The 21,522-nt window shown below is 45.2% G+C and overlaps 1 protein-coding gene across 5 annotated transcripts in view; it reads left to right on the forward strand.

Moving 5' to 3' along the window:
- The window catches only part of PLEKHG4 (pleckstrin homology and RhoGEF domain containing G4), a 90,452-nt gene that overhangs the window by 15,538 nt on the left and 53,392 nt on the right, over positions 1–21,522 (forward strand). For all 5 annotated transcript variants that reach the window (XR_011326557.1, XM_069793872.1, XM_069793876.1 and 2 more), the window contains exons 2-6: positions 50–247; positions 7,258–9,418; positions 14,547–14,762; positions 18,731–18,854; positions 20,061–20,154. Coding sequence is in view for 4 of the 5 variants with exons in the window: in XM_069793872.1 (XP_069649973.1) it covers positions 50–247; positions 7,258–9,418; positions 14,547–14,762; positions 18,731–18,854; positions 20,061–20,154 (2,793 nt within the window). In the remaining variant the exon portion in view is untranslated. The remainder of the gene's footprint in view (positions 1–49; positions 248–7,257; positions 9,419–14,546; positions 14,763–18,730; positions 18,855–20,060; positions 20,155–21,522) is intronic.

A 21,522-nucleotide genomic window follows, 5' to 3' on the forward strand; every position in this document is an offset into this window, starting at 1 on the left:
ACTGGGGCGTATTGTGCCATGGTACTGCTAATGCTTTCTCTCTTGGCAGGACTCGGAGTCCCTGGACGGTTGCATTCAGAGTACGTTATCAGCACTCTACCCTCCGTTTGAGGCTACCGCAGCCACTGTTCTGTGCCAAGTTTTTGATGTGGTGGAGAAGACGTACCGTGGGGATGGACTGCGCTACCTCATAGACTTCCTGATTCCAGCCAAGCACATCCTGCAGTGCATTCAGCAGGATGCCTGTGTGAGTACATCATGCTTTCTAAGGCCTGCGAGGGCTTTCTTGGAGAGCTTTTTCTCCTCTCGTATGTAAAACGGCTGGCAAAAAGTGCTTGCGTATGTATGGCAGCTTAGGTGGGAGGGCAGGCAGACAATTAGGAAACAGTGGAGAAACTGTGATTGAAGCTTAACTGTGCAGAGATCAGATGTGGAGTGGTGCCCTCAGCTTCCATAACCAGGAACACCGAACAGAAGGCTTAAGGGATTCAGAGGAAGCAGTTTAGTGGAGCGTTTGCTGGGTATGGCTGACTTGGGTGGCTTCTAACCCCAGCCATTCCCCGGCCCTGTGGATGAAGCTGTCGGGCTCTGCTGCTGGCAGGAGGACATGCAGGGCGAAATGCTGCCAGTCGGTGTTTTTCCCAGAACTCCGTCTCCCCTTTGATGGTTGCTGGAACGGTCGCAAAGCTCAGTAGCCCCGAGGAGTCACGTTACATTTACTGCCAGAATGAGTCCAAGATTAACGTGCTTTACTGTTGGGAGTCTAAAATGTTAGAAACGATGAGTCAAATACCTCCATCACAAACTTGGCTCAAAGTCTGCAAGATGGAAAAAAAACCAACCAACCCCAACAACCTAAAGCTAGGGTTCGTTCCAGCCTTTTTGTCTCAGAACCTAGAGGGTGTGTGTGGCCAGGCTTTTGATAGAAATCCTCATGATGGAGGGCAAGGGACTTCTGGGAAGAGGAAAAATATTAAATAGAAGCTGAAATAGTCAGTTACTCATTTGTCTCAGGGAGGTGAAATGCTGGGGGGAAAGACCTATCATGTACAATGGATCCACATAACCCCTGGGAGCTGGTCACCTTGCAAGTGTTTTGGTGCAGTATTTGTCCTGCTGCATTGTCACCAGCTTCCTGCTTGGTGCCAGCTGCATATTTGTGAGCCCAAAAAGATACAAGGTTGTGCATAAGGATTTTGGGGAGCTGCTCTCTCTCACCCTGAGCACTCGAATAGGAGTTATTCCATTAGTATATCTAGCTGCAGTTTATAATTCGATGGCGCGTAGTGTGTTTTTCCCCTTTAAAGAAACAAAAGGCGTTTAGTTTGGATGAACCAGTAATTACTGCAAGACGTTTCACAGCTTTCCCCAAACCGCCTCCCTCACCAAAGGAGGCGAGGTAGTGATTTCCCCACTCCCTGAGATCTCGGCAGCTTCCAAGCGCTCGGCAGTACCCTGGGCAGGTGAGGTGGTGGAGGGGAGGGACGGAAAGCAGCCCTCGGCTTGGCGCAGCCCTCTGCCCCCCGTGGCAGGCAGGGAGCTGGGCCCACATGGCTGCCCTCCCAAAGGGGAGGTGTTCAGGGCAGTGAACAGGCGACCCGGGTGCCAGTAAGGGGGTCTGCTGGGCACTGAGGGGGGGGGGGCTGTCCCTCCGGGGGCGGCTGGGCAGGGACCCACCACAGGCCATGGCTGCCCTGAGGGCAGAGGCCCCTGTGGTACAGGGGTGTGGTGGCAGGGAGGGTCTTGTGCCGCCCAGCAGCCAATGGGAGGACAGCTGAGGCTGTGGCAGCCAATAGGAGCATGGGGCTGCCTTGATGGGCATGGTGGCCTTGGCTGAGCTGGGGGTTGTGGGAGCAGGGGGTGCTGAGGTGGTGGGCCCTGAGGAGGGAGAGGTGAGGGCAGTGGGCCCCGGGGGTCCCTGAGGAGGGAGAGGTGAGGGTGGTGGGCCCTGAAGGAGCTCAGGGTGCTGGCAGCCCCCCAGGCTGGCCTGGAGCATGGGGCTGGGTGACATGGAGGCAAGGGGGCTGGTGGTGGCTGAGGCATCCTGTTGGAGGGGGAATCCAGTATGATGGGGCTGTCCTACACATGCAGCACTGTTTAGGGAGGTGGTGTGGGGCAGGAGCCATGCTTGAAGCCACCCTCCTGGCCCAGGCCCAGGAATGAGGGAGGGCTTGGGGCCTGCCTGGCACTCCCTGGCCTGCCCAGTAGCCACAAGTTGCAGGGCTGGTGCCTTCCAGTGAGGGCTGTTCAGGGCTCAGCATTAGGTTGTGGGGGCTTTTGCTGAACTGTGACATGTTTGGGAGAGTGGGCAGCAAGAGGTAGAGTGCAGGCACAGGCCTCTCAAAGAGCACAGCTGGATGCTTTGAGCCTTTCCTCCTTGTGACCCTTTCTGGCCTTGACTCATGATTTTGTACTTTCAGATTGGCAATACAGGGAGATCAAGGGAAGCTCTAGGTACCTTGTACTGTCTTTAGAGGTGGGCCCAGGCTATTCCATATTTTATTTAGAAGTTTGCTTGTTTGAATTTTTATTGCTGAAAGTTATTTCTCTCATTTGTTGTGGACTCTCTTTCTTCCCCAAACCTCCTTCTATTGTCTTCACTGTCTGAAATCACAGGACTATTTTTTGTTACTTGTGTTTTAACAGTTTTGTCTGTCTTTTAGAGAGTCTAAACAAAAGCAGTGTTTCCTCCTTAGTTTGTAGTTCAGCTGGTCCATGTGAGCTTTTCCTCCGGTGGGGAAAAAAGTAACTCCTGTCTGAATAGCTACTGTAGGAAATCTTGAGGGTGCTAAATCTCTTTCTCAGCCTCTGCAGTGACAAAAGTGTAAGTGGCTTCATGAAGTATTAGACAAGGTCATAGGCTTCAGCCTGGAATGTTAAAATCAGTAGCCTGTATGTGATCCCCAGGGGCTGGAGAGGGGTGTGTGGAGGGATGTGCCAAGGGGTCTGTCTCTGCTTAGCACAAAGTAAGAAACCAGGTTTTGCCCCTGGCCTTCAGATGACATCCTGAGCTAAATGGACTGTTGGTCTGTTCCAGCCCAGCCATCCCCATAGCTCTAGGAGCTACTACCTTTGTAGCATCTTTGTCATTGGTGCCCATCTCTTTCCTCAGAGGCAGCTTTATTCCTGGCTGCAACCACTAGGTGTAGAGTCTGTTCCTGGCATTCCTCTGACATGCCTGGTTTGGCTCAGTAGTGGTTGGACACGGGAAGAGCAAATACTTGAGCCTCAAAGTGAAATGTTAAAACAACTGAAATAAGCCTCTTCATGTAATCTTCCCTTTGAAGGTGCTTTTTGGAGCAGGAGCAACATGAGGATGCTCCACTTCTAAAGTTCTAAAACTCTGAAATGTTTAGGCTATTGAAAGACTTACATTCCTGCTTGGATGGTTACTCTAGCTCTTGCTACAGTTTAAACTGTGGCTTTGTAGGGTTTTTCAGGAACTTCAATGCATTCTGCATTATGGTTTTGGTAATTTTATTGCTGAGTTTTCTTCACCTGTCAGTCAGTAGGCAGACAGGTCATGTAAGTGGTGAGATTGGGTTTTGGATTTCTTAATGTGTGAATGGTGCCCAAATAGGTTACTCTGCATGCAGGTTTTAACAGAAACTCTGTGTCAGGTAGGTACAGATGGAATTCAGCTTTATGTTTGTGCTACTGCTGATTGTGTCTCTCACTTTTCAGTCATATAAACTACTTATAATGGCTTGGGAACTGATTTTTTTTTTTTTTTTTTTCTCTGTCTTGTCTTCCCCTGGAAGGCCCTTGGTACAGATGGCCTTGATATACCTACTAGGATATACTCTAATGGCAGAAGAGGGGTTGATATGGTGTGGTGGAGGGTGCAACTGTATAGTGTCTTCTGGAAGACTGCAGATTGTTTTTGTTTAAAACCTTATATACAAAATACTGGGCTTGGGCACTTCTTTAGGAGATAAAAGCTCTATCAACTGAGGTGCTGTGTGAGTCTTGGGCTTGATGGAAAAGTCAGTGAAGTAGGTATGGCCTGAGACTTGCTGAAGCCAGTAGCAACTTGTGCAAACTGTGTGCTGTAAGAGGAGGTCTTGGTTTGCTGAACTGTGCTGTGCTGGTGTAAGAAAGGACCTAGCTGGTAGAGGCATCTATGTCTTGCAGATCAGAAAGCATAAGAACGTAAGACTGCAAAGCTTAGCTCCTCGTGCCTTTGAGGGAAGTACGACCAACTGTGTGTTAGGCTATACAGCTTTTTAATTCTAACTTAATAGAGAGACAAAAAAAAGGGAGGTGGGTCTACTCTCAGTTCAAGGTTAGAATATAAAGGTAATACTAATATGACCCTTCAAACAAATGAAAACTAAAGTAAGATTCAGTTTAGTGACAGAGCATGTAGGTACAACAAGGCAGTTGCACTGAGTTGAACAGAAATAAAACTGCCATGACTATGGAATTGACTATGTCGAAGAAAAGGGACTGGCTGGTCTCTATCCTGGAATATGGAAGAAGTTACCATGTAATGCCAAATGTCTGATAACAGGGATTTTTATTGAATCTGTTAAGTCAGGACTAGTAACAAAACACAGAACAAGCTGAGCATACAACAATATGCACTGAGCAAGGACTGAATTAACTGACCCATTAAAAACTGGATAACATTTTTTCATGTGGTTTGCTCCATGGCAAGTAGTATAAGACTAGCCTTTTTCATAAACCAGCTCATTCTAGAGAGAAAAGTTTTGTTGTCTAATCTCTTCCATAAAGGATTTATTATGGAGTCATGTGGAAAATTAGTTACTGTGTCAAAGGGATGGAGGTTTATGCAAGTATTGCAAGATGGGTAAAAAACTAGTGAAAGAGAGGGTGTTCGTACTGTAGTGAAAACTGAGATGGAGGTAGGAGTCATGAGGCACACATTACTTCTCATCCATGACCTTGGCGTAAAAAGTAAGAGTATGCATATGACAGATATTTGTGATGAAACCAGTGTGGGAGACATGAGCAATAACCTAAAGGAGGAAAAGGAGGGTGATAAAAGTGTTCCACAAGATGAGCTCTAAAACTTTGTACTTAAGTTTTTATAATGGTAGACTCGGAGGGCAAACATGTGCCTCCACAAAGTAACAGGCAGAATTTCTGTTGTGAACTGGGGTTCATCAATTTGGAAAGAAAAACCAGCAGGTGACTGGGTTACCGTAGGGGCATGGCTGGAAGACAAGTGTGATCTTAGCTTTAAGAGATGCTTCTAGCACAGTTAGGAATTGTTGGTGCCATTGTACGCAGTGTTTTGCAATGCTTTGCACAATGAAAAAGTGGAACAAAGAAATGTGTTTTTTTTTAAAAAAAAAAAAGCATCACCAAGGAGGCACTTCAAGCAGGCCTAAGAGATGATCAAGGGAGATGTGCTAAGGCAATGTGACATGGCTTAATAATTTCAAGCCATGGGAACACATCCAGAGAACAAGCTCCAGGGTTGAGGAGAAGGAATTATTGAATCTGAAGGATGCTTTGGGCTTTCAAGCCTCTCGAACAACTTTGCATCAGGTGCAGTGAGGATAAGAAACCTGACTGGGCTAAAGGTAAAGCTTGATGAACATAGGAAAGAAATTACTTGATGCCATTACCTATTGTTTCAAGGTGTGTGAGGATCCAGGAAGTTCCTTCCAGTTCTGTGGTTTCTCTGCTATATGGCAAAATATTTGAATTAAAGTATTTTTTTCTTTCATCTGTCTGGCCTGCAGAATACAGCATTTTTATAAGTTGCTTTCTCTGTCAAGACTTCCATGTGACCATGTAAAAGAAACAAGATAAAATGTCTAAAGTCTTATGCTGCCAATACTAAAGTCTTTGGGCTTTCAGATGACAGCTTTCTAATTTAAGTATTGCATCCGATACAGGTGAATCCTATCTAAACCCTTGTGACAGAGAAAGATTAAATTCATCATGAAACTGATGGCTTATGTCGTGGCTCAATTTAAATCTTACTTAACCCAAACAGAATCAAGTTCAAAGCAGTGATTTTATTTTTTGAAGTTGTAATAAAGCTGTAAATAATTGACCCAAGTCAGTTCAGCCATGAAACTTCAGTTCTTTTACTTGATTGGGATTTGTCTGAGATTTGTCCTGAGTGCCGCTATGTTTTGGGAATGAGGAAATCCCTGGTAAGTGTAGTTCCTTGCAGCTTGATGATGGGACTTACTGCCTTCTTCCTCTGTGGTTCTGCTATGCTTTCCTCATTTGCTGCCTCCTTTCTCCTGCTTCTTCTTTGCAGTGTCTCCTTCTGTTCACTGGTAGGTTGCAGTCATCCCTTGCTGCTGCATTCCATGTAACTTGTCTCCACCTGTCTTGCATAGGCTCTTGATAGCACCAGGTGAGTGATGCTTTTTACCTGGTTCCATGCTCCTCAATTTTGCTTAACCAACATTAGGTGGAACATGCTGCATACTCCAGCAGAGCATATTAGGGAATAAAAACAAGTCCTCAGACAGACCTTGGCATTTTCATTCTACCTTCCTTCATCAGCAAAGCTTTTCATTACCTCCCTTGCAGCAGACCTCAGTCTAAAGAACTAACACTACTTCACCTGAGAAATAGATTTTGTGGTGCCAGGCTGAGTAGTGGCATCCTGTGCAGTGAGATTTCTGAATCTACAGCCTCCTTTTCGCAGGTTGGTATTGAGTGTACCTGGTGCAACCTAGAGCTCACTGGATGCTTTGGAAATTATGTGTATTATTTGCCACTTTCTCTGTTAAGGCTGTGGATCGTCTTTAGTTGAGGACGGTGGGTTTTATCCATGCGTTGTAAGCAGACTGCTGTCTGCCCATGTTTCTCTAATGGCATTTAGTTAGGGATGCTGTATGGTCTGAATTTTCACTTTCTTAGTCAGTCCAGTTGGTCCTAATGACTCAGAAATGAGGAACAGACAGGGTCTCCCGGCTTAAGCACTGGGAGGTGAGAACTCCTGATTTCTCTACACTGGGGTTCTGAGGCTTAGACCTCTGTCTGTGCTGACCCAGCTTTAAAACAGGGCTGAGACTTCTGGCAGGTGGTTGGCTCATATTCAGATTTTGAAATGCTGGTAGTTTGTGTTGGTACCTTTTCTTGTTTCTGCTTTTTAAAGAGAAGACCTCAGTATGGAAAACTCCCCAGCACTAATAACCAAAGACCCTAAATTCAAGTGTTCTATTGCTACAGCTGTGAAAGAGAAGCATTGATCTCTCTTGTCCAAAACCTTGAGCTGAGATCCGTTCCTGATGCTGAAAACACTTTCTCTTTTCTCCATAGGTTCAGTACTGTGGCTTGCTGTTTCGCCATGAGGGCTGGCCCCTATGTATTCATGAGAAGATTGTAGTCCAGCTGGCTTCCATTGACTGGCGAATCTTGAAGCCTGGTGACTTCTACCTGCAGGTGGTCCCCTATCTGAAGAAGTCTCCACGAATTGTATTGAAATGTTTGGCAAAAGACAAGCACAATGTAGAGGAAGTTGTGATTCCAGAAGTTTCTTATACCTCTATTTTTACTCTGGAATGGTTGAGTACTTTCAATGGAGAGCGAATGGGTATAGCACTGGAAAATTGTTTACTAACCACTGATGATGAAATATTTCGCATCCCCTGGGATAAAGTGGTTAATCCTGAATTTATAAATAAACCAAAAATAATTGAAAACAATATAATCTCTCCAGAAATAGCAGAGGAACGTTCAATTTTGTGCCTCCCCATGGACCATGCTGAGTGCAGTTCACCAGACCTAGGATCTCAGTATCTACAGGAACAAAGTCCAAATCGAAACAACCTGGTCACTAGCAGCACAGCTCCGCAGTTAAGTGAAGCTCTTGTCAATGGTGTCTGTACAAGTCCTGTGCCTCAAGAAAACTTGAAAAGTGACCTTGAAGGGGAGTATGTTGAGCTGACCGAAGTTTCATTGCCCAGGTTTGGGCCACAAAGAGGCTCTTTAACCCAATCACTAGCTTTAAATTATCTAACTCAGCCCAGAACACGAGCAAATGCGTCTAAAGGCAAGCACAGGTTTATTGTCATTCAAGACAGTACCTACTCCAAGAATTTAATTCAGTCAGCACTTATGCAGAAGGAGCACTGTCAAATGGACACTCTGAGGACTTCTACGGAAGTTCTCAAAAATGTAATTCCGTTGGAAAGCAACAAAATGATGGCACATGGAGAACTGTCTCCAGAAGGTCAGCTGATACCAGGTGGCCCTGGAAACATGGGGAATAGCTTTCCTATGGCTGAGTCTCCTGCCTGCAGTGCAGAAGATTCATCTGCAGAGCAGGAGACCCACAGCGAACACTCAATCGACTGGCGATACGCACTGTGCAGCTACAGTGACTTGTGTGCTGGAGATGGTGTCAACTGTAAAGCACAAATGCCTGGTGCTCCTGGAAACATGGAACAAGAAAGTGATGGTTCTAGCAGAAGTCCTGGTGTTGAAACATCAGAGCAGAGCCCAGAAACAATTCTAGATGCTACTGCTGCTAAAGAGGATGTGATACTGAGAGTACATGGAGAACCACTGACCGAGGGTCAAAATGAGGTGACACAGATGGATGCTTCTCCTGTGTCTGTCCTAGGGCCTTCGGGACCACACTGCATACTGAAGGAAGGTTCTGATATTTCTTGCCAGAGTGTCAGTGAAAGTGGTACACCAGTCCAGGCCACTACATTGCTTATCATGCCTGCGAGTTCAGATGTAGGTGTGGAGAGAGGCTCTCCTTCAGGGAACACAGCAGATGTAGGAGCAGTCGGTGCTTGCTGCAGTGATCAGGAGGCAAATCTTAGTTCTCCATTAAGGCCTCCAGAACAGAACCAAGGAGAAGTAGATGAATTTGAGCTGGGAAGAAGGGACAGCCCAGACGAAGTCAAAGAGATTGAACAAATATTGACTGTAAGTGAGAATCAGACTAGTCATAATCACTGTTCTGTCAAAGCTCCTACAAATGGTCTCTTGTCAGATGGTGAAGAGCAAGAGGTCTCTGCCTGTCAGCATAAGAAACCTGAAGAAGCCATACTACTCCAAACTGCTTTGTCAGCAGAGGGTGATCAGATGGCAGAACAATTAAATAACAGGGACTCTTTGATGGGCCCTGATGCGCAAGCAGAAGGCTCAAGTCAATTCAGAACCCAGAGGTCTGGAGAGAGGTGTGAGGAGCCACAAAGGAGGGTAGAAAACCAGGGCTGTAAAAGTGAAGAGAACTCTGTGTTCAACCCAGAGCATGTTGCAGTACAGGACTTGCAGGGAGGGGAGGAGAACCAGGAGAGTTTTTCTTATGGGGAAAAGTCAAAGACTATAGCCCTAAAAACACTGGAATCCATTGAAGAGGAACTGGAGGTTGGACCACTGTCCTCAGGACCTGCTGAGGGGCATACAGAGCCCACCACTCTGCACTCCCACAAAGAGGCAGCTTCTGGGGCATCATCTCCTAAAGGTACAGCAATTGGATGTTTGTGTGTTTATCTGTTTGATAACATGGATTGAAAGCAAAGTCCTCAAGAGGTACTGCTGACAAGTACGTCTGCTGGGGAAGCTTTGGGGTAATAGTACAAACTACAGGAAAGTGATTAAGTTGTCATTTTTGTGGCTTGAAGTTAGCTTTGTCTTCACAGGTGGGTTTATTATAGGTATTTTGTTTAATAGTTCTTTGCAAATTTACATCGGTCCAGATCAAAGTTCCAGTGTAAGAGACTTAATTTCTGTTAATCTGATTGCTGGTGATCTCCACCCGTTACATTCATTGTGTGCACATTATGGATGCATGCAATAGGAATGCATGAGGAGAGAATGTCTAACTGTACAAGTCTTTCATAGTTGAAAATTGGCTTTAGGAAGATAATTGTGGCAAGAGGAAGCAGCAGTGGATGCCACAGTAAAATACTAGCTCTGTAACATGACCTAAAGATTAACAAATATGTGTGCTGGTAACTGATGTAAGAAGCAAACTGCAGAGTTGAGGGATTCCCCCCCTCTTCCCTCCCTCGCGCTCTGGCATGCTTTCTTTGGCTTGGTTATATTTCAAGTAGGAGCTGTTTAACTTGAGCAGGAAAGCATAGAGAAATTAAGCATCTAACTCTTAACTCAAATGATATGTGTGAGCAGGTATTGCCCAGACTTCTTGATGCCCAGGTTTCCTGTGCTGGAGCTGTGCTCCTTCAGAAGGAATTGAACAGGCAATCCAGGTCTCTCTGCCTTTTGCACCAGACTGTAGGCAGGCAGTGTGTGACTGCATGGACATGATGTTGGCTTTGCCGAGCTCTGCTGAGTCTGGAAAGCTGTAGCTAGATATGCAGATCACATTGAGGAGCGTGTGTGTGGCGGGGGCGGGTGAAACATGCCATTCCAGTTCAGCAGCTCTCATTCCCTGAGACCCTTGGCTAGGAAAATTACCCGGCTTGAAAGAGTGCGGACTCTTGAAAGGGTTGGAGGTACAGACCCACATTGCTGGAGCATGCCTGACCCTGTGGAGGAACAGATTCAGAGCCTACATCACTGCTGCAGCACTACTCCACTTGGCTGCAAACACAACTACTTCCTCAATTGTCCAAAAGTCACATTTTACCTGATGCCTTAGTGTGACCTCCTAATGGAGCTAAATTGTCCATTGATTAAAATGAAATTTCTTTAACACCTGCACCAAAATATTTTAATTCCATAATTAGGCAAGCCCATGGTTGCCAGGCATTTCTGATGCTTTTGGAGTGACAAGCATTTCTTTTCTGTGAAATGGAGGAGTCAGCTCAAAAGTTTCTGTTTCTGAAGTGTGCGTCTCTCTGATCATCTACCACCATGAGCAGAAATAAAGAGGTCACCTTCTGCCTATCTGTAGCTCTTTGGGGATGTATGCCAGTAAATAAACATGCCATGGGTATCCGTTCCCCTGGCCAAGCTGAACCTGGCTTGACTTCATGTTTGCACAGAACCGAACCTCAGAAAACCTAGGCTGTGTTGAGTGCTGGGTATATGCTTTCCTCATGACTGTAGTGGCTTCTTGTTCAGTGTTCCCATCTCTTCTGTCTAAAATTAGCCAGGTCCACCTTGTGTATGAGATGGTAAGTGTGATGTTCTCACTGCTCCACAGGACGAGTCTTGGCTGCTGCTGTGGATTTCAGCAATGACTGACCCCTCTGGGGTATGTGTGGAGTTTGTTCTTAATGAAAGATAATTTAATTGTTTCTGGGGATTTGGCTGAAATAAGTGACATGCGTGGCCCAATTCTGATGATGTTAAACTTTGGCATTGTAGTTAAAAAAGCCCTGTTATCTCAGAGTTTGTAAAGCAACAGAAACAACCTAAATCACCAGGACACCCCCCCCCCCCCCCAAACCAATGAACCAAAGTCTTTAAGGCACAGGGTAGCTCAAATATCCGTTAGTGCCAGGAGTGTTTCTTAAACACTATAGCTGGAACTATAATAAGCTTAATCCATTCAATTACATTTGATTGCTTTGAGATCCAAACAAGCCATCCCTTTATCTAGCTCCATTAAACCCTCAGAGATATAATAATAAGATAATTCAGAGATAAAATTACAAAGTGAAGCAAATGTCCTACAAATGGACTTTTCTCTTCCAGCCAGTTAGTCTGTAGGCGAGTTAAATTCTCTGTAACTGTGTCTTGTTGGGGTATTTTGCTACTATGATTGGAAACTGTGGGTATCTTGCCTAAACTATAAGTAACAGCAAAGCTTAAGCTTTACTGGGTCAATTCAGATTTGCAGTTCGCACCGTAGTAGTAGTGGGCAGATGCATGATTTGCTCTGTGTGGGGCGGAGGAGCTGGCTTGTTACGGCAGACATCGTAGATGATGTCAAAATACATGTTCAGAACTGGGGCATCTGAGTTTGCTGTGTCTGCAGATTTTTCCTTGTCCCTTAATTCTCTCCCTTTCCTCCCACTCGCAGTGAGCTTGTTTTCTGCACAAATATGATCTAACTTAGATTTCAAGTCAAATGTGAATGATCTGTTTTGAATTTGTGGCTTAAAATTTCCATTTTGGTTCCATTCACAGATAATGTGACTGCTGTTTTTCACTAATGACTAACTTTAAGTGAAAGTGAATTTTGAAACTTTGCAGCTCTGGAAAGAATTTCTATATTTTGGGGGTGGAAAATATCTTGATATTCAAGAAATTGGCTGAAAAGCAAACTGGGGCATATTCAGCAGCACCTGTTAGGGCGTTCCTTTCCCGCTCCCTGTTACTATGTGATGTTAGCATAGATGATACTGGTGCTGGGGCAGTTTGCAGGAAAAATGCTAATGTTTCTTTGAAATGCACGCAAGCAAATCCTCCTCTACCACTTCCTTAACCTCAGGGAAAGGTGGCACCTGCAAACATGGCAAATTCAGATGTTCCAGTTCTCAAATTTGCTTTTTGATGTAATCCTCTGCGTTCTACAATTTCCGCTTTAGTAAGTGCCTCCACCACAGATCGCAAGTAACAAACTGTGTGCTTGGGCCTGTTTGGAGAGAAGTGAGATCTGCAGATCTGAATTGAGCCCGAGAAGCTTAGGGAAGGGGTTGGTTTGGGCAAGATGTGTGTAGTCTGGAGGCTGCACAGCTCCAGTGAGGTTTCCCTGAGTCTGAAAAGTGGGCTGAGCAAAATGCTTCTGTCTTCTAGCTTTTGGGAGCTGCTACCTCATTCCTAAGAGATATCAAGGCAGGGCTGCTGTGTACGTTTATGTCTCTCTCTTGCCCTGGTATGGTACCTTCAATATAGCTATGTTCCCTTTCTTGTTGTCTTTAAATGCCACCTCTTGGTCCTCTTTGCAGGCTTTCTTCATTTAATGCAGATTCCTTTACTACAATCTGTGTAGTTCTGCTTATTGCCATGCCTTACAGCTCCTTGAGAAGATGATTGTATGATTCTATGTTCTCCTAGAAAGTCTATCAGCCCTTAATGTGAAACCTTTAGGGCACGACTTACGTGACTCTGTGATCTTCAAGATACCCCATCTATGGGAGGTCAGTGCCTCTCTAAAATGCCGCTTCAGGAAGATCTAGCAGTGTTGTCCAAAGTGAATGACCTCTTGCATCACTGGAAAGTGGAGGCTGAGGTAGTACTAGGAACAGAACTGAGCTCTGACATGTCCCAGAACTGTGCAGAGCCTTGAAGCCATTGCAGCAGCTTATGTGGCCAAATGCAGCAGATGCCAAGCTGGGTCCCAGGGATGCTCCCTTGAGGGGTGTTACCAAAGAGTAATGAGCAGCTACTCCATCACGGCCTCGATGGTGTAGAGCTCTGGAGCCCCTCCTAGTTTCTCCCCCCACTGTCGGATAATTTTGCTCAGTGAGCCATGCTGCTCAGGGCACTTCTCGCACCCACTTTAGCAATTTTGAAAATAGTTTGGGCTAAGCCTCAACCTGTAAATCTCCTTTGCTTCTAAAACTTGTATTGAAAGCCACTTCAAGGACTGCTTTGTTCCTGGTCCTGCTCTTTAATGAAGTATTGGAATCTGTTAGTAAATAAACTGAGTCAAGTGTCAGCATTGTTGATGCAGCAGGAAGGTAGGATGGTTGAAGTCAATTTTAAATAGCAATTAAAACGTCTGACTTCATAGCAAGCAAATAAATACTCCACTCTTTTATTTTCCTAAAGAAAGGTTGATTTTTTTTTTTGTTGGTAGATATTGAAGTATCAGGATTTGCAGCGAAGTATAGCCTGTTCTTCAGTACATCTTTTTGCCAAACGGTGTAGCCTAGCTGTGCACTTAGGATGCTAAAGATGTATTGTTGAAGATGTATTGTTGGCTTCTAATTCTTATAATGTTGGAAAATGGGGAATAATACTTCTTATACAATAGGTATTTTTTTTCTTCTCTCCAGCTACTTTTACATGAAAATTGAAGCTTGATAAAACTAGTGTTATTTTTCATGTAGTAGCTAAGATATTTAATTTTAGAATTCACTGATTCTGATAACTAGTACTTTAGAGCTGAGGTGTCAGGCAAAGGAAGCATTTTCTGCAGTTCTCAAACAGAGCTGATTGGTGTAATCATCCTGTTCTTCAGGGTTTTAAAATGGGTTTCTGACTTTCACATTAACTGTTAATTAAAAAAGTCTGGATGAGCAGAACAAGGTCTCTTTGGCTAATTTCCAGCTGATTTGTTAGCCTCGAGTTGACTTTATATTTTCAGGAACTAATCTGAAAGTGGTGTTGGGGGAGTAATTCTGCTCTGATGGAGCAGCTCTCCCTGTCAGAAGTTGGTTTATCACTTCAGCATGCTGGAGCTGAGCCAGGAACTTGCACCACGCCAGACTTTCAGGCTGTGAGCAGGCATGTACTGCTTGATATGTTACCTTTAAAAATGACTTTGACTACAGTAATCCTGATCTGATTGAGTTTTTGTAACTTGCAAACTTCACAATAAATTAGTTTATTTTTTTAGAATTACAGTAGTATTAATGTTATAACCAGTCTTGGAACATGCATGCTACTAGCATGAGGACTGGAGGAGCTGCAGAGTGCTGGGGCTGGGGGCATGTCCCTGCCCAATCTGGTATTTGCCTGGGACCTTTTGGGTGGAGCTCTGCTCAGGCTTCTGACTGCTGCTTTTCTTACAGGGAAGGTGTCAGAAGGGGCAGAGACGAGAAAAGAAGCAACTGGCACAGATGTGTTGAAACCAGTGAGTAAAGTCAGTGCTCTGGAGGAAACCTCAACAGCTATTACTCCCCCGACATCCCCAGCTTCTGGGGCTGCCTGGGGTGGTCGGTCTGCACCTACCATAGTCAAGGATGTAAATCCAGAAGTGCTCAAGAGTGGAGTTGCCTGCCTGCCTGGTAAGTAGCTGAGCCAGAATGTGTCTGGGAAGCGTAGTTTGTAGGAGGGCAAGGGAGATGAGCCTCTGCTTGCAGCGCTGCAGACCAGTGCCGATTCCATTTCTTTTGCCCCAAACCTCTCCAGAAGCAACACTTCTTGAAGCCTCTAAAGTTTCTGGATGGGAAAGACAGGAAGTAGAACTTCTCTCTCATGAAAGTAGTGTTAACTTGCTCCCAGGAGTCTCAAAATGTTAGCCAAGCATGTATGAGTCAGAAATGCCAAATCTGTGGGCTCATACCACTAGTTCAAAAAGAGAGGAGTGAGGGTGCAGCTAATGATGAGCTGGTGGGCCTGACAGACCTGGTTGAAACAATAGGAACTTGATTCACTTGGTAGGTAATTAAAGGATAGGAGTGTAGAAGATGCTATTTGACAGTGCTCTTGTAAAACCAGTTTTATTCTTGGTAATTAGAAGTTTGGTTGATTAAATGTAGCTGCCTAGATATAATAGATTTTTAGAAAACATTTGATTTCATGACACATAGTGTTGAAAGGAATATCCCAATGAAGTGTGGATGAGCAATGTGTGGGATAGTGTAGCTAAACAGCAGATGACAAAATTAGCTGTGAAGGGAGGACTTCCCAGAATTGTTCTGCCAAGATCAGTTGCAGGTCAAACGTTATTCTGTGTTTGCATCTGATACAGCAGTAAGTATCAAATTTCTGCAGATAAAACTTCTGCATGGGACAAATATTGGCAGAATGGTAAACAAAGCTGAAGCTGTTAGAGCAGCCAGGATTGCTTGGTGCGCAGGGCCCACACAAGAGGCCTTTTGTGTTTAACCAAATATGAAGTAAAGCAGAGGAAGCGAGATCTACCTCTCCAGTGTGAAGCAGCCGTTTGGTAGTGTCTGTGTAAGCAGCCCCTGGGGGCTTGCCTCCTTCCGCAGCCAGTGAGAGGGTTGTCTAGTGTAAGGCAGGAAGATAGCTACATTCAGTCAGCTCACGAGCTGTGTATGATTTGAAAACTGGCCAGAGAGCAGAGAATAGGTCAGGCAGACCTGTGCAGTGTGGAGAAATTGGGAAGGAGAGTAGAAAGGCAGCACAGCGATTTTGCACTCGGTGCTGGGGCTGCAAGACCAATTTTGGCCTTAGATGTCAAAGGGGGATGACTAGCCAGACTAAGAAGGTGATTTTACCTCTCTGTACTTGTTGGTGATACCTCTCAAATAGTTTGGGCTGTTCTGATGCCTTTGTTCTAAAAGGAAATGGTGAATATTGGAGGTGGTGCAGAAAAGGGTGACAGCCCTTTCTTGTAAATGAATTGGATGTCTTATGGCAAGAGACTGGAAGGTTGTTTATCTCATAAGATGATTGAGAGTGAGGTGAAAACACCTTTGTGCAGGGAAAGAGGAAAGGGAAGTAAGACTTCTCCAGTCTTCTGGAAAAAGGTGAAAGGAGAAACCCAGTGCAAGGCAGAGTTATGGTATATTCAAACATGTAACTTTGCTTTGGTAGGTAAACTGTTAAGAACAAGTTCTAAAGGAGGATTTCTGATCTTCTGATCTGCTGATCAAGTTGGATGTTTCAGGGTGTATACAACAGCCAAAAAATTACAGGGTTCGAGAGAGGGGTCTTTAAGAGAAGCTTATAGTCCATGCTATTGTAGAAGCCTGACTATGCGATCTAGTGCTCTAGTTGTTTCATTTGTCATGGATTCCTGTCATAATATACGACTGTTAAACAAGGCAAATGCATTTGAATATGGGATGAAGGGATGTGCCCTTGAAATGCATTGAAGAAACAAGGTTTGGGTTTGATACCACTTCCAAAGGAGTTTTCACCAAAGGGAGGAATGAGGTTTTCTGTAGAAGCAGTATTGGATTTGACTGACACCTCTTCTCTCGCATGTCTCCTTTTGGATTTCAGTGGGCAATCCTCACACCTGAAGGAATGCACTCACCACTCAGTTAAATGCTTTATGTTAGACATTGATAGTGATACAATAATTGCATTAGAAAGAATAACTTTTATAATGAATAGTGAATGAGAGCTAATAAACTAGTAGCTGATGGAATTAGGAAGAAATTTTCCTTTCAGAAGAGTTTCAATTCTGCATTCTGCTCTTGAATCATGTGGTTATGCCACTGTTGGAGACCTAGTCCTGGTGGCTGTGGTTGCTTTTTTGACCTGGTTAGGCAATTCCCAGGCTCCTATATGGAAGTTCAAGGTTTAATCAAGTTCTGGTGATGCCCAGCCTCCCTGATGGAGAAAAGATGTTGCTTCAGAGTAAGAAAATTTTTACTGAGCCTGGTTATTGGGCCATTTTTCTAGTAATTGGGTGCTTTGCTTTTTTTTTTTATTTGCTGATGATCCTGTTAGCTTATGAAACAAGGTATATTAATAAGGTTTTTTTTAATTCCTCTCCAGCTCTTTGATTATACAGTGCCCAGAATACCATATTTCAGGAGTAATAAAACTCTTCCTGAATCACACAGACGATGAAAGATTTTTGTCCCTGCTGTTAGCAGGAGAAAGCCTGTGTCACAGTTCTGGTCCCTGGAGGGGAGAAAGCCCTGCTTCTAAATGATGCCCATCTGTGTCTGTGGCCCTTACTCAAGTCATGTCCAAGTGACAGATTGAGATCACACCAGGACAGTTTTCTGTGCTTGTGGCTGTCCATCTGTATCTGTTTTACCTGTCAACTCACATGCTTGTCCCTGGGATGGGGAGAGAGGTGATCCAGGACGGTATCTTCTGTGGTAGCAATAAAGTTCAGAAGAGACAGAAAGACATATCTTTCTCTAAGCCTCTCTTTTTGTTTTGAGCTTGGGACTTTTTCCCCCTCTCTCTCATACAATTTGTATGACAGAAAATGGCTCCCTTTCTTGTGAATTACTTTTCACACAATAGAGGTGTAGTCCCCACTGTTCTCCAAATCACGTACCTTCCTGGTGACATGTGTGAGCGCAGAGCGCTAGTCACTTGAGCAGGCTCACTCCACAGGCACTGTTTGCTTTTGAGTGACAGAGGCAGCTATGGATCTCTGAAGTGGTGTGTCTACCTGTTCTTTACCTCTCCTTTGCATCTGGAGAGGAGGCTGGATGTAATCCCAGAAATGGCCCTGTTAATGTCTTCCTCTTCAGAGTTCTTGATGCACATTGTGGCTAAAGCCAAAGCCAGACTATCATTTAGTTTTGGGCGCCCATAGAGTGCGCTTGGTTCCTGTGAAAAGCTGTGTCTCTTGGCTTTTGGAAGGCAGGGGCAGAGAACTGTTGTCCTGGCTAACTGAAGCAGAGGGGTTTCTCCCTTTTCAACTTATCACAACTCAGCCTTGTTGCCCATACTGTGCCTTATCTATTTCCTAGGCACTGAGCAACCTCTGAAACTAATGAAAGCCTGGCACTGACTCTGCCCTTGTCAGAGCTGTAGGCAGGCAAGAGGAGCCTCTGAGGAGGAGCTCTGGGCTCCTGCTCCGGGGCTTTGGTCCCAGGAGGAGATGTCTGGTTATGTGCTAGGCCTAGCCTGCAGCGTCCGTGCCTAGTCTCATTAGGTAGCGCATGTTGTTCTGCAAACCTGTCTGCGTTCTCTGGTCTGACAGCAATGTGAATATTGTAAAATAAGTGGAGGTGAGATTATTTATCTTGAGTTTATGAGATTCTTGCTTTTCTCACAAGGTTGGGTTATCATTAGCCAACTTCAGCCATATTTTATGAAGAATGTGTGTTTGGGTAGAAGAGAGCAGTCCAAATTTAATACTACTATGAGAGAAAGACAAGCAGAGCTCAACTACTTCGCTCTGGGGCAGCATTTGGGTACTTTGGACGTGTGTTTATAGCCTACCACAGTCTGCACCATACGCTATATTGAGTTCTATGGAGCATTTCCAGGAAGGCAGTGGGGTGGTAGTAGGGGAATATGAGGCATACACACCTGGAACCAGGCTCTGTTGACGTCCTTGTGTGACTTCCCCCCCCTCTTTTTACAGGTACCAGAGATAAATCAGGACGTGCAGTAGCCATAATAACAACAAGGAACACAGCCTGGTTAAACCCACATTGCAATACAACTGAGCTTGTACGCCTTCTTCTGTACTTGCATAGCATCCCAAGGTTTGTTGACACTCTTGGCCTGACAGGGTGGGCACTGCTGCCATGTCTGCTTTGTCTTTTGGGGGGGTGGAAGCTGAGGCAGCGAATGGAACGGGTTGACTTTATTGGCCTGGGAACCTGGTCCAGACAGTCCTGAAACTGTACAGATGGGGATCTCCTGCTAGGGTGGACTGGCTCATATTCAGTAAGCAGTTTGGCTATTCTGTATGCGCCTTGTGTACATGGCGTGATAGGATTAGGTACATACTGAATGTTTTCTTGCATTGCCATGAATCCAAGCCATTCTCGCTATCCTTCATTAGCTCAGAAAATGGGATTTGGGAGCTATGGTGGGGCAGTCATGCAGCAGCTCTGTGATACAGCATTGTGACATGATATTTTAGGGCCAGGCCTCCAAGCTGAGAGGGAGGGAGGATCTTCAAGGGTTGAGAAAATCTGCCTTGATGTCTGGCTGACAATTGGTTTTGGAGTCTGCAGGCTGGAGTTTGCGGCTGCTACTCTTCCTTTCACTATGACAGACTCTTCACACCCCCCCCCCCAGCTCATCTCAGGCTTTACTGAGACTTTGTTTCACTTTTAGATGATTAAACTAATAAGAGGTAAAACTTACTTTCTGTTAATGTCATTTTCATTTGGGTTTGGGGTTTTTTGTTGTTTTTGGTTTTTGTTTTGGTTGTTTTTTGGGTTTGTTTTGTTTTGTTTTTTTTTTTGAAGCCTTTAAACCATTGATAAAGGGAGCAGACTTAGCCCATGAGAAAGCTTCTGCTGCTCATGCTTTGTTTCTTGTGCTTCTCCCTTCATATCTGATTCTGGGCAAGATAGGCTTTGGGTCTGATCCAGAATGGCTGTTCTTGTGAAGCAGCGTGGCTAAGACCAAGCTTGTCCCTGAATGCAATTAGGAAGGACTGGTTTTCCTGTGTGGATTACCCAGAGTGGGTATCAGCACCTTTGCTATCAGTGAGATGTATACTAGGAATTGGAGAAATGGAAGTTTCAGGTGGAAATAGCAAATGTAAAAACTGAGCAATCCAGGTGGTTTCCATGTATATATTTTGGATAGGAGAAGGTGGCCAGTTAGTTCCCTGTCCTTACAGAGCCATACTGTACTGGGTTTTTTTCACCCTGTCATGACTACAGGTTCTGTTTCCATGGTCTTGTTGATTTTCATTGGTGACAAATGTGACCTCTTTTTCTCTGTCCTTCCAGACCAGAATGTCAGGCTTTGGGTCTAACTGTTCTTGTGGATGCTCGTCGCTGTTCACCGGTTCCTGCTCTCTTCAAGGCGTTCAGCATATTGCAGGTGAGCCTTGAGCTTGGGCAAAGGAACACTAGTTGGCTTGCTGTCTTGGTTGCATGTTACATCTCCATCTGCTGCTTATGTCTCCATCTGCCACCTGGCTTTCAGTTGGCTTTGGGAGGTGGAGTTATACACCCAGCCCTGTTTTAGGAGGATGACCTGGACTTGCCAGACTGCAGACAAAGCAAAAAGCCTAAGCAAGTCTGAGTTAGGGGAGAACACCCCTCCCCACCCCTCCAAATTTGCTTCTGTCTCTGCTGAGCAGCCTGTACCCAAGTCTAAAGGCTGTCATGAATTATCGTGCTTGGAGATGTTGTCCCCTGCCTGGAGAGGCTGTGAAATACGCCCGCAACGGAGAAGGGAGGAAGACGGGCTTCTCCCTGCTGCAGAGGGAAGGGAAGGACACTGCTTGTCATGCCAGGTGGAAGAGCATGTGCAGCTGTTGATGTGGCTGTAGGTGAATGATTGGAATTGGACATGCTGTAACTCTATATTGCTTCAGGTCAAAGGCTTTCATATCAGTCACTTGGAAAGCAAGTGTGTTGTGTTGCCCCTGCTCCCAGATAGAAGCTATCTGCTGCTGTTAGAAAGCCAAGGAGATGCTGGGTTGTAGCTATGACTAATCTTGTTGAAGCAGGTGTTCCTTTTAAATCAGAGCTTAGGTCTCTTCAGGCTCAAACTCTGCAAACTGGAACGGGGCAATGTTTTAATGAACCTGGTGTCTCTGCGGTTTATGTGCTTCAGTGCCACATCTGAGAGTTGGAGGCTGAGTCAGAGGTCTGCCTTCCTGCTTCCTGGGCTGGGTGGAGCTGTGAGCTCTATCAGTGTGCTCGTTCTCTCTGGTGAAGTAATCTGGTGCTCTGGTCAGTTCTGCAGAGGTAACAAGGAAGTTATCTTCTCTTTTTATGCCGTGCCCACCTGGCAGTGGGCTTGCTAATGCTTTTGAGTGTTTCATTGCCCATGGTTGCATCGTTGTGTCTTAGTGGAATGATTTGGAAATCGGCAACACATTGAGACGCAATGTGCTTTTTGGGACCCCACTCTCATCCAAGCATGGCAGGAATAAAGCCATTCTAACCTTAAGTTTCCTACCCTCTGAAAAGAGGGGCTGGGGGAAAGGTTTTTTGCAGTGCCTCTCTAATATCCTGCTGCGATGGCTGTTTGGCTCCGAGTACCTTGTTTCTCAGGGTGGTGCAACAGTTAGTTAACAGGGATTAATGTGCTGCAAGACAGATTGCTGGAGCTGAGTTTGTGCTCCAGGTACCAGTAACTGACAGAGGCTGATTACTCTGCTTGTGGTTTTTCAGTCCTTACCCTGACTCTTCCGCAGACTCTGTAAACAAGACCTGTTAGCTAGCTCATCATCTGGTT

Source organism: Haliaeetus albicilla, chromosome 10 (genome assembly GCF_947461875.1).
Source record: "Haliaeetus albicilla chromosome 10, bHalAlb1.1, whole genome shotgun sequence".
NCBI lineage: Eukaryota > Metazoa > Chordata > Aves > Accipitriformes > Accipitridae > Haliaeetus > Haliaeetus albicilla.